At 40.3% G+C, this 12,677-nt stretch overlaps 1 protein-coding gene across 6 annotated transcripts in view; it reads right to left on the bottom strand.

Annotated features, from left to right (window-relative positions):
* The window catches only part of HYCC1 (hyccin PI4KA lipid kinase complex subunit 1), a 90,181-nt gene that overhangs the window by 32,428 nt on the left and 45,076 nt on the right, over positions 1-12,677 (bottom strand). For 4 of the 6 annotated variants that reach the window (XM_074986175.1, XM_074986179.1, XM_074986180.1 and 1 more), the window contains exons 3-8: positions 12,532-12,633; positions 8,379-8,558; positions 5,496-5,576; positions 4,958-5,073; positions 3,245-3,340; positions 559-675 (exon numbers count right to left, since the gene is read on the bottom strand). In XM_074986175.1, the coding sequence (XP_074842276.1) occupies positions 559-675; positions 3,245-3,340; positions 4,958-5,073; positions 5,496-5,576; positions 8,379-8,558; positions 12,532-12,633 (692 nt within the window). Of the gene's footprint in view, positions 1-558; positions 676-3,244; positions 3,341-4,957; positions 5,074-5,495; positions 5,577-8,378; positions 8,559-10,248; positions 10,325-12,531; positions 12,634-12,677 lie in introns of those variants that run through there. The other 2 variants (XM_074986178.1, XM_074986177.1) reach the window with 2 other exon arrangements.

The following is a 12,677-nucleotide window of genomic DNA, read 5'->3' as shown; positions in this document are numbered from 1 at the left end:
GTCTCCAATGCAGTCTAAGAACTTATTGGATAGTCTGTGCCCCGCTGTATTAGTGTCCCAGCATATATCTGGATAGTTAAAGTCCCCCATCACCACCAAATCCTGGGCTCTGGATGATTTTGTTAGTTGTTTAAAAAAAGCATCATCCACCTCTTCCACCTGGTTAGGTGGCCTGTAGTAGACTCCTAACAGGACATCACCCTTAAACCCTTTTACCCCTCTTAAACTAACCCACAGACTCTCAACACGTCCATCTCCTATGTCCATCTCCACCTCAGTCCAAGTGTGTACATTTTTTTATATATATATATATATATAATATGGGATGAACAGATACGTTAGTTGTAAGTGGCCATTAAAAATATTCTGATATTATGAAAATCTACCAAGTGGAATTTTTACCCTCAAGCTTCATCCTTCATTGCAGCTTACAAAATTACCCTGTTAGGAGACTATCCTCCTAATTCATGATTAGCAGAATTATATTTAACGGATATGAAAAGACATCTGTGCCAGAGTACACAAAGTTCAGGTTTCATATGTATTTGGTGAACTTACAAAGCATAGTAAATCCCAGTCAGCATTTGCACCATGAATTCAGAAGAAACTGGAATCCTACTATTTACTCCTTTGTATTTTCTTACTTGTTGCCGAGGATATCCACAGACACAGATTCTAGAGAAACCATCATTTAACATTAGTACAACTGTTAATTTACATGAATCCATATCTAAAACACAGCAAAGCTAAAACGAGGTCTGCTATACATCACAGCCAGAAGTACAATCCACAAAGCCAATCAATCCAGCAGCCAATTTTTTTCAGAACCAGACCACTCAAGTGTCCATTTTGAAAAATATGAAAAATCACTTTTTCCAAACACCCTCTACTGGCAGAATGTAATTCCTTCCTACTTCCTTACATGCAAAATAAATATAAGTCAACTACGCTACAAGTACATGGCAAAAAAAATAAGTATCTTTTGATGCTTTACATCTCAAAAAACACACACAAATAATCCAACATGTACTGATTCTCATAAAATGAAGTTACCTTTCCCACTATTACAGCATATTACACACACTTAAGTTATTAAAACAATAAAAATCTTTCTGCTCTGATGAAAGCATTAATTAGCTTCCATTACGAATTCTAAGTTATACGTAGTTCAAAAATGGCAAAAATTACACACTGTGAATTACTGAATACCTATTAATAGACTTTTGAAAAGATAATATAATGAAATTTATTTGCAGTATTTTCCTAAGTTTTGTTATGACATCTTCCTCAATGTGAAAACTGGAAGGTATTAGAAGCCAGAAACAAAATTTTGAATTGTTGTAATGAAATACTCTTAGTAGATATTTTATCCTCGTAACACTCCCCTGCTTTGCAGTTTGTCATGCATGCCTATCTGAAATTGTAAACTCTTTATATTCAGGACTTGTCTGTCTGTCTGTGATTGGGTTTTGAGGCATTAATGTCATACAACTATTAAGTATTTCCCCTCAATCCTTTTAATCTGTTTGATATACCTCCAAGTTTTCCTCTGATTCCTGTAATGCCACGCCATCTTTACAAATCCCTATTCTTCAGGCATCAATATTTTCCTCATGTTACAATTATTTGCACGTTTATATAAAAATAATTCTGGCTCCAGTCTCCCAAACCTTTTATGTCTCTAGCTAGTCTGAGCTCATCTTGTGCCTTTGTCTTTCTAATCTTGCCTCTGCACACCTGTACTGTTTGCTTATATTCATCCTTTGTAATTTGTCCTAGCTTCCACTTTTTATATGGCTCCTTTTTCATTTTGAGATCATGCAAGATCTCCTAGTAAAGCAATGCTGTCTTTTGTCATACTTTCTACCTTTCCTACCCAGCGGAATAGCTTGCTTTTGGGCCTTTAATAACGTCCCTTCAAAAAACTGCCACCTCTTTTCAGTTGTCCTCCCTCTTAGTCTTGCTTCCCATGGGACCTTAACTACCAGCTGACTCTACCAAAATCTGCCTTCCTGAAATCCATTGTCTCTATTTTGCCGTTATCTCTTCTAACATTCCTTAGAATCACACACTATGATTGCATGGTCACTTGCTCCCAATCTGCCTTCCACTTTCCAATTCTCAATGAGTTCCTCCCTATTTGTTAAGATCAAATCTAGGTTGCAGTTGGTAGCAGTAGCTGGTCTTTTGTTAAGCCACCGGTAGCATGGCTTTCAGCAAGCTCCTGGCTGCATGGGGGAGCAGGGGCAGGGCAGAGCTCCTGCCTTGCATGACGACAAAAATCGGCTTGTGTGCCACTGTTGGCACCCATGCCAGCAGCTGCTAACTCCAGCTACTGAACATGAGAACTTCCTGGGAATGAACAGATAAGAAGGACAAACAACAGGATATAGCTAAGATCTTGCTCTAACTACCTATTTCTGTTGCTGCAGAAACCAAACTAATCTCTGGCTGCCAAATGAAGCCTGCAGAAAAAGGCCCTAAGACAAACATTTATCTTCTGTGCTAGGGAACTTCCAGTGTTGCCAAAGCTTCCGAGACACGATAGCTTCATTACTTTGTGATTTTCCCATAATCTTGCATCTCTATCAAAAGAACGTACTGGAACACTGCCATGAGCTAATTTTCCATCTTGACCCACTATCTGCTAAACTCAGGTCTTCTGCATGGTGGTGCAGGGAAGGGGTTAGCACCTGAGAGTGAATACTGAAAAACCACTAGTCACTATGATCACTATCTACTTCTAAGGAAGATATAGTGGCCAAGTGACTACACATGATAGCACCAGAGTGGTAATTTAGGTTCCCTGATGATGTTTTCGTGAAGGGATATACATAGTGGTTAAAGTACTGCTGGTGATTCTTCATGCCGCAGAGGTCCCATTTGAGGGCAGTGGGCAGGAGGTGAAAGACAATGCACTCACATCAGGCTGTATTCATTATAGGCACCATGCTGGAACAAGAAAAATATGGCTGGTTTTACTCAGTAAGTCGCCTTATTTGAAGGTACAATCTTTTTGTTGGTGGCCCTTTTTTCAATTTGCAAAAGACAAAAAAATAATAGCAATTTTTTTTAAAGTAAATCAGAAGCAGAAAGCCTGCCAAACAACCAGTGGGGCCACTGGAGACTTGAGATGCTAAAGGAACACTGAAGGACAGTAAAATCATTGGATTTCTTGTTTACAACTATCTGGACTTCATGTTGCTTGTGTCTGTTTAATATATGCAGCCTACAGAAAATTTACCGTGAGCAAATTTGACACAATGATTGAAGAGAAATTGCAGGCATGTAGCTTAAGGCAGCATTATAACACAGCAGGAGAAATGTCAGCACTTCAAACCTAAAAAAAAAACAAAATTCAAATTCATCAAAAAATCTGACAGTTTAAAGTATCAAAAATAGCACTTTTATAAAACAATGTAGCAAATAAGTCAATAAAATATGCCATGCACAGGAACCATAGAAAAGATTGTACTACAATTAATACAAATAGGCAGCACCATAGACTCTCAGAAAGAGAGGGAGGGACAAAAGGAAGGACGGACAAGTAGATGTAAGTCACCTAATCCAGCACCCAGTGCAGAGCAGGCCTGCTGATGGTTGAGAGGGGACTAGGCTCCAGGGCAGCTGCCCCCTTAGTGACTCAAAAGGACCCAGGGCTCCCAGACACCACAGCTCTTTAAATTCCCACTGGAGCCTTATATGATACACTCCTAGCAATGCTGAGGGTTGCCTGAGAGAGGCTAGTCCAATCCCACCCCTTCTGCCTGAGTCCCCACCTCTTATGGGGTCCAGACTTATGCCCCCTCAGCCTTACCCAGGGGCCAAGTGAATCTGTCAGCCGCATTGATGCTGAATCAAGCACACAGAGCAACCCTGAGAGATGTTATCCAACCTGTTTTAAAAACCTCCAGCACATTCCAGAGCCTCACTATCATTACCATGAGAAAGTCTTTTCTAATGTCACATTTACTGCTTCCTTGCATCCATTAAGGCCAGAAACCTCATCAAAGAGGGTTAGATTGGTTTGGTAAGATTTGTTCACAACAAATCCACACCTATTCCCTATTATTCCTCCATGTAGTTATAAATGATTGCTTCATAATTTGTTCTGGTATCATTACGGTATCAAAGTTGGTGTGACTGATCCATAATTCCTCAGGTCCTCTTTGCTGCCCCCCATTACCCCAGTAGGTACTACTTCTACTCTTCTCCAGTCCTCTGGAACTTCACATGTCATCCATGAGTTCTCAAAGTACTAGTTAACAATTTTGACATTGCTTCAGCTAGTGTCTTAAGTACCTCACAATGAATTTCATGAGGCCCTCATAACTTGAACACTTTTCACTTATCCAGATATTTTAGCCTGTTCCTTTCCTATTTAGTTTGCATTCTTTCCCCTTTATTGACACTAACAGTATGGGGTATATGGTCAGCATTAATCTTTTTAGTGAAGGCTGAAGCCAAATAAATACCTCTGTCTTCAGTTATTAGCTCTCCTTCCCCACTAAGTAAAGGAAGGAAACGTTACTTCATCTTTTTCCCCCAAAGTATTGATACAATTTCTTTGCTTTAGGTCTCCTGCTAGGTGTAACTCATTTTGTGCTTACCCTTTCTGATTTTGTCATAGTGATCTGGCATCATATATTGTTAAAGCTGTAGATAGAAGCAGTTAAATGGTTTAAATCTGCAAGTTAACATTCTCTTATGTAGCAAAATGCAACACAAGTAGTTATTTTGAAATCTACATTAAGATGAAATTTTAAAAACACTCTTCATGGAAGTATTGTAAACATGTATGTCTAGCAGTTCATTGCGAGAATTCTCCACTACCAAGATACCTACCTACAACTGTTAAGTTAGAAAATAGATGGAAAAAGATAACACAAAGCCAAAAATAATGAAGCTACTTTAACCATTTCTATGGATTTTCATACCAGATTTACTACAATTTTACCTGTTCTGTGCTGTTAACATTTCTCTTTGAGGATGAGGTCCACTGTACACCACCCTGGACAAACCATGCTGGGATAAAGCTCCCTCTGTGAGAGCCATGGAACCAATGCTGGAGGGCTAAAGAAAAAAGGTATTTGAATAAAGCATTCAAAACATTTGTATTCTTAAAGTCTCATTAGAGAGTGGAGTGAAAAATAGACAAAATGATAGAAAAATTATACTGGTGCATACATTTTGAAACTATAAAGCTATCTGGCTGCTTTCTTATGTTATAAAATACTGCAACCGCCTTAAGATTAGGAAAAGAAATTAGGATACAAAACTAACAAAAATTTGTCACTTAAGTTTTTTTTTTTTTTTTTTTAAATGTCAAGCTTAAATGACCTCATGAGAAGCTAGCAGACATGAAAGGCATATTAGAAAAATGTCAAATGCATTATTAAAATTGTTTCACACTGCCTTCTTTAACTGGCCTCAGCATAAGAGGAAGCTAAACAGGCTGCATAAATGCATGGCTATTACCACGTAATGTCACTCACTTCATGATATACTGAAGGTTTGGACAAGGATGGAATTGTGAAACTCAGCACCTTACTATGCCCCTGTTTGTCAACTATTTCCTGTAAAACACAAAAGACAAAGGTTACAGTAATATTTTTATTGTGAAAACCAAAAAGTCATAGTTAACATGCGAGACATTTTATATCCTAGGGAAAACACAGAAATAATTATCTTTGCTCCAGAATACAAATAGCCAGTAAAAAGTTTAATATACCCTTGATATTTTCTTCAAAACTTAAGTGTACTTGGCTATTTTTGAATTCATTTAAAAATAAGCACATGTTGGTATTTGTTAACTGGTATATACCGGTCCTTTTTAATGATATACAAGAGGCATACATTTCCATAGAGTAAGGCAAAATATGTTTGTATTGAACAGATATACAATCCCTTGATTTAACAGTATTACCCATTATTTTTAAAAGCTGTACTGCATCTATTCTTTACTACTAGTGAGCAATAAAGGCTGATGGTGAATAAACCTGGTAAGAAAGACATTTATGTTATGGAAGAGGAATTAACTGGATATTTAAAAAATAAGCCCAAACCCTTTCAATTAAGATTTAAATCCAACTCCAGCCTAACATAATCTAATTCTGATAAGCTGTATCTGAGAACATTCACACAAGAATTTCAAAGTTTATTGCTACATATTTACAGATAGACTGTGGGGAGGGGAAGGACCCTAGAGAAACTACATTCATGGATGCAAGGTTTCAAAGAAAATGAATTACTTTCATGCAAGATAAGAATTTCAGAATACCAGTATTTCATTCCTGTACTGTCGTGCAGGATTAACAGAATGAGCAAAAAAGATGGACTAACAAGTCCACAGTGTTTCAAAGCAAAGGCTTCAGAAATGGGAAACTGAAATCACTTTTATAAACCCAGAATGCCTCTATTCAATTCCAGCGTTTAATTCTTTTAAGATGAGAACTGCTATTAGTTTATTTCTCAGCTAACATCACCAACATTTAAAGGGAAATATTTCAGGATACCAGGCACCACGCAGGCAGACATCGGCATGGCCACAATCTCCCCACTAAATTAGGTCTATTCACTCAAGAAAAAAGAGCCAAAAACACAACAGGAAAACTGAACAATGGATTGAAATGCTGATCTATGCACTTAACAAAATGAGGCAAGGACATACCTCTCTTAACAGATGATCACTAACTCCTTTGGGGATAACTATTTTGTCTCAACTTCTAAGACTTACAATCAGTTGCTACCACTGCCCAGCACAACTGATGATGCATTTGCCCCTAAACAACAAAATCCCACATCTGTAGCAGTCCACAGGAATCCATTATCTCCCCACATCCCGTTCCCTTTATATGAAGCCTTGAGGAAGAATTTAGCTTCACCTAAGATGTCTACAAAATGCAAGTCTTATCCACTTCTAATTCAGAAGCAAACAGCTTTTGATAGCTGGAGAATGGTGCTATCTTGGCTGAGATCACATCCTGAATGAGGAACAGATAGATTAAGCTCCTTTTGGAAAAACTGTGGTGACCTGGGATAGGGAAACATTTTGAGAACTTGTCTTCAACTGAGGGCAACATGTGGGAGATGAGATTTGCCTGCAGTGTAAACAGTCAACATCTGTTTTGTTTTCCAAGAAAGACTACCTCAACAGCTCACCTCTGCCCAGAGTCCCTTTGTGCACCCAAAACCCCTCATCTCTGGCCCCACAAAGATCCCAGCCAGAGTTCTCATTCTCATCCCCCACCACTCTACACTCTGCCTCACCTCAGAGTCGCCGCCCACACTCCAAGCCCTTCTTCCCTAGCTCCATCACAGAGTCCTCAACCCCTCCTCCCACAACCCAGCCCCCTGCCCAGCTTAGTAAAAGTGGTTAAGAGTGGGGAAGAATGATCTACAGGGGGCGGGGGGCAGGAGGAGGGAACAGAGCAAGTGGCAACCGGACCTTTGAAAAGGAGTGCAACAGGAGGGCTGCCAAATTTTTTTTTAATTCAAAATGGGAGTCCTCAGGATGCTGAATTTTGAGAACTACTGAAGTAGAGAAAAATCTTTGGAGAGAGAACAATAAGCTTAAAGGCAGAGAAAGACTGGAAATAAAAGGATGGGAAAGCAAGTATGTGCTCCAAGTTTTGGACATGTACAAGCTTAAAAAAAAAAAACCAATTCAGATAGCGATGGGAACTGCTTGTTGAAAAAAAATTAGTTATATTCTCATATTAGATAAGGATAAAATCTCTACATAAAAATGTATAGCATGACAGAAGATTAATTTAAGTGCCTAAGTCTCAACAATTTGATTGTAAATTCCAGGTCCTTTATTTTGAAGAGCCACAGCACAAGTCCTCAAAATAATCAGACCATCCTTAAAAGAAGGGGGGAAGAAAAAACGGTGTCTCTAATGTAGCATCCTCTGAAGTACTACCTGCTAAAAAGATTTGGCTAAACACGTTCTTTGTCTGCACATGAGGGAAGTGATTCTTTTAAAATAAAATTGCTGGGATAAGCTAAAAGTTGGAAGAGGAGACTGCTGGCAAGTCCAAGATTGACTTTCCCAAGAGAACAGAAGACAGTGACATAAATGACAATGCAGCATTGATATTGAACAGATTAAAGAAAGCATCCTCAGTGTGGATTTAAGGCTGGCAGCCTTTGCACCAGGATGCCAAATGGAGATAGTGCCGTTTATATAAATTACAGGACTGACATTAGATGACATACAAAGTTGCATTTTCAGCTGCATATAAGCAACATATATAGCATTTCTTGAATAGAAACACACCCTCGATTGTTTACTCTGCACTTCAGCAAGAGTTTATCAACTAGAAAAAAGCCAGCTAACATTTGAGGTATTTGAGTAATTGCATGCATATACAAACCAAGTTATAAACTCCTAAGAGAAGAGCCTCTATGCAGCCACTGCTCTGCACATCCCTGCTGGCTGAGACTGCTAGGTAACACCACATCAATTCTGGCAGAAACTGCAGGGTGAATCGTAGTAGTCGTTCCTCTCCACTGCGATAGAACTCAAAGAGCTGATGGCAAACTGGCTCTAAAAGCTGGAATAGAAGAAAATGTGACTGTCAGTGGAATAAAACAATCACAAGATACTGTCCTCTTCTTCTCAGTAGTATGTATGAGGAAAGGTATTTATTTTCAAAGCAGAAGTAACAACTTTTCACACATTGTAAATTAATGTCATGTTATTAGTAGATTGATAGAGGCTGGCTGAATCATCCCTGTACCTGCTGTCACCCTCCATTCTGATCCAGTGGATAGGACAAAAGATTACACACTACCTGAAGGACAAAACCATGTTACCTTTTTGTCCTCCTTTATCCCTTCCCCAACCCCGTAAGAGGTTGGATGCAGGAAAATCTTAGTGAATGTTTCCTATTCATAAGTGGGCAGTACAAGTAGTACACAACTAGTTAAAAAAAAAAAACTTTTACCACAATAGCAAGGTAAGTGTAAATACAGTACAGTATTCTCATTGAATCAAAAATACAGCCTCGCTGCCCAATCTAAGGGAAAACTACAAAGAACACAAAACATTTCCTCCCCTACTTCCAAAATGAATGAAGTTAGCACCATATGAAATATGCAGGAACTAGATTTTAAGAAGGCTGAGTCCTACACATAAAAAGTAAAAGATTCAAAGTCTTTTAATCTACAAATAGTGACAAGAATGGCTCTTGGCCTGGTTATAATATAAAGATTGCTGTCCACCTAAGGAAACAGGTAAGAAAATGGGTCCTCGACGCACCAAAATTAACAGTTCTGCAAACAGACTCCCCACGAAATTTATAACTAGAATTGGTTTAAATCAGTTTTTGTAACAACTAAACCATGACAATTGCCATGATCACATTTGAGCAAGTTACACAACCCTTAACTCTTGTAGGACAGGACAACCCCTGAGCAAACACTACTCAGTTACTGAGCACTCACATACTGGGAGGATTAGTGTTTTCACTGCCTCTCAGGAGCTTGACTTTGGTGTATCTTACCGTAACAGAACGCACAATACACAATTCTATATTGTACATAAACTGCACTACACATGTAGTGCCCAACAATATAGGATTTAGACAGCCATGTAATAGGAAAGAGTAGAGTACAAGTTGTTACATGTTCTATTCCTCCTTGGCCAGTAGTTTAAATTTTGTCTAAGTTACTTGACAATTTTTCACTCCATATGGTACTATTCCACTTTCCATCTTCAGAACATAGTTCATGTGCAAGGGTTATTGTCATTAAAAGGAGATTTATTTATTTATTGCACAGCTACTTCCATGAACTAAAATAAGAACCAAAAGAAAGTAGCAAGTGTCGCAAGTACTAGTTGCTTGTTTCCTACACCATTGTTCCATTTAGTGCTGAAACCTCAATTTTGAAAAAAAGACTCACTTCAGAGCACAAAATGACTACTGAAGATGAAAGAAAGAATCTACTCAAAAATGACTGCATGATATTGTAGCTTTGTTTTACAGGGTAAGATTTAAAAAATAAACAAACGAACCTTATGGGAGTTAGGCCTCCAATTCCCAGTGAAGGTCAATATATGCCAAGTACCTAACTCTCTTGGGGAGAATTTTGAAAACTTCACCACCCATAATAGTTTGACTAATTAATTCTCATGTACAAAAATGGAATTTTACTGGGATTTCTATTGGAAAGAAGTAGTCACAACCAGGTAACTAGACCATATAAAATTCTGAAATGACGACTATTATGCTGGACTCTTACCCTTGGGCAAATGTTGACAACTGAGACTGTATGCTGGCAGACCAAGTGACAGCTCTCACTAAGGCTGTAGGCATCAGCTGAGCACTGACAAATTAATAGCTGAAAAACAGACCAGCTCATTTGTATTTTAATATTGTTCAAGCTAAGTGTTAAGATTAGTAAAGAAGCATTTAGTTTTTAAATCAGGGGGTCAGAAAACCCCCAGCATGCATGCCATGAGTGGCACATGAGCCAATTTTCCATTGGCATGCAAGGTGGCAGCACAGCCCTATCCCTCCTCCCTCTCGGAGCCAGGAGCTTGCTGAAAGCTACACTGCCTATGAATTAACCAAAAAAACAGCTAATGCTACCAACCACCATCTAAATGGTAAAGTCCTGTATCTTTATGTACTATATTAAGCTGCTATAAGTAAGACTATTAGTGACTTTAAAAAGTATCACCTGCACTTGGACTGTACATGGAGGTCAAAAGGTCAATTTCTAGCACTCTGCCTCAGACAGGTTGCTAACCCTTGTTTTAGATTACAAACTGCTTGTAAGCTGCTGTATGCATTAATCTTACTTGTAATGTTTGTATCCTGTGTTATAAGGGTAATACGCAAGTTCTGTATAATTATTATACTACTTACTCTGAACTTCTGAACCTCAACTATATACATGGTTTGTGAACAGTGTCACTGACAAACTACACTCTTCTCTTGTTATATGACCGCAATTGGTTCCCAACTTTCTGCTCGTAGGAGAAAACTTGTAAGAGGGACACTAAATTACCATTACATACATGTTAAAATCTCTGATTGGCTCCTAGTGCTCCTAACTCAGCAAAGGAGTGGCAGCATGTGATGCTGCTTTTGAAAGGTAAGTGAACTGTGGGGGGGAAGAGAGCTGGAGAAGGTAAAAGGCTGAGGGCAGTTTGCAACCATGAACAGGAGGAATGGTTAAAACCTTCTGGCGGCTCTGATGGTGGAGGTGGCAGCTTGTTCCTCCAGGCTGCACCAGTGGTACCTGGGGGTTGCGGCGGGCCGGGGGGGGGGTGTGTGTGGTTCAGGCACTGAGTCAGAGTGGGTGTTGAGAGTGGGCCGGGCCAGGCTGGAGCATGCAATGGGCTGGGAGAGTGTTGGGAGTGGGCCAAGCTGTGGCATGCTGTGGACCAGGGGAGTACTGGGAGCCAGGCCAGAAGGTGCGGGGGTAGCTGCAAGCCAGGGGCGGGGGAGGGGGGGTGCATTGGGAGCAGGCCGAGCCAGCCGGAGAAATGTTGGGAGCGGGCTAGGCCAGGCCAGGGCGTGCTGCAGGCCAAGGAAGTGTTGGGAGTGGGCCAGCCAGGGCGCGTGCAGTGAGCTGAGGGGAGTGTTGGAGTGAGCAGGGAACTGAAGGCTGGGGGAGCACTAGGAGCGGGCTGGGCCAGGGCGAGCTGTGGGCTGGCCGGGGGTGCGCAGGTAGCTGCGGGACAGCGAGCAGGTGCGCAGGGAGCTGTGGGCCGCAGAAGTGTTGAGAGCGGGCCAGCCCAGGGGTGCGCAGGGAGCTGAGGGCCGGGAGAGTTTTGGAAGTGGGCGAGGTGTGCTGTGGGCTGGCCAAGGGGCGCGCAGGGAGCTGTGGGCCAGAGGAGTGTTGGGAGCGGGCCGGACCGGTGGGTGTGTGGGGAGCTGTGGGCGGGGGTTCAGGATGTGGCTGGTTGGGGCCGCGGAGCAAGTGGGAGAGTCAGGCTGTGGCTGGTTGGAGCTGCAGGGAGGGTGGTAAGGCTCGTATTACCAGGGGGAGTTCACTCATCTAGTGAACAAAGGTAAATATGTGTGTCCCTCGTTTAAGCAAGTACTTATACATAAAGTACTCAATTAACGAGGAATAAGTAATTTTATGATGTTATAGCACCACCAAAGAATGGATCATATCTGTGCTTTAATATTTCATTAGGAAAGACCAGAGTGCTACTCAGATTCCAATTCTAATTATTTGTATCATACAAATAATTGTTTGTTCATTCATATATTAAATGTTCTGATACCACACCAAACTAAAATCTTAGAAATTAGGGAGGTAACAGTTTAATCAGTTAAGCAATAACCTTGACATTTACCAGTTTTTGTTAATCTCTGCCCAGGGTTCTGGCAGTTTGAAAACACCCCCACGTTCCTAAAACATGGGGGTGCTCTGGCACATGTGACATACATACCCTTATTTCCTCAGGTACCCGTTTAACTGTATAACCAATAAAATTTTAAAATCAGTTACATGATTACTATGTTTACACATTATTTACATTCTATTAGATGTACATGCACCTACCTCACTCTGTGGCTCCCTGATAACTTTGTATAAAGATGAAACCAGAGAACTTTTGTCTTTCAAATTTGTAGCATAGCTAGATATGGATGCTTCTGGAAGGGTCTGGGAAAAAAAATAAATAAAAAAAAAACTTTTCCTTTCATGTT

Source organism: Carettochelys insculpta, chromosome 2 (genome assembly GCF_033958435.1).
Source record: "Carettochelys insculpta isolate YL-2023 chromosome 2, ASM3395843v1, whole genome shotgun sequence".
Taxonomy (NCBI): Eukaryota; Metazoa; Chordata; order Testudines; family Carettochelyidae; genus Carettochelys; species Carettochelys insculpta.
The sequence above is the reverse complement of the archived record's forward strand: the minus strand, read 5'-3'. Positions and strand labels throughout refer to the sequence as shown.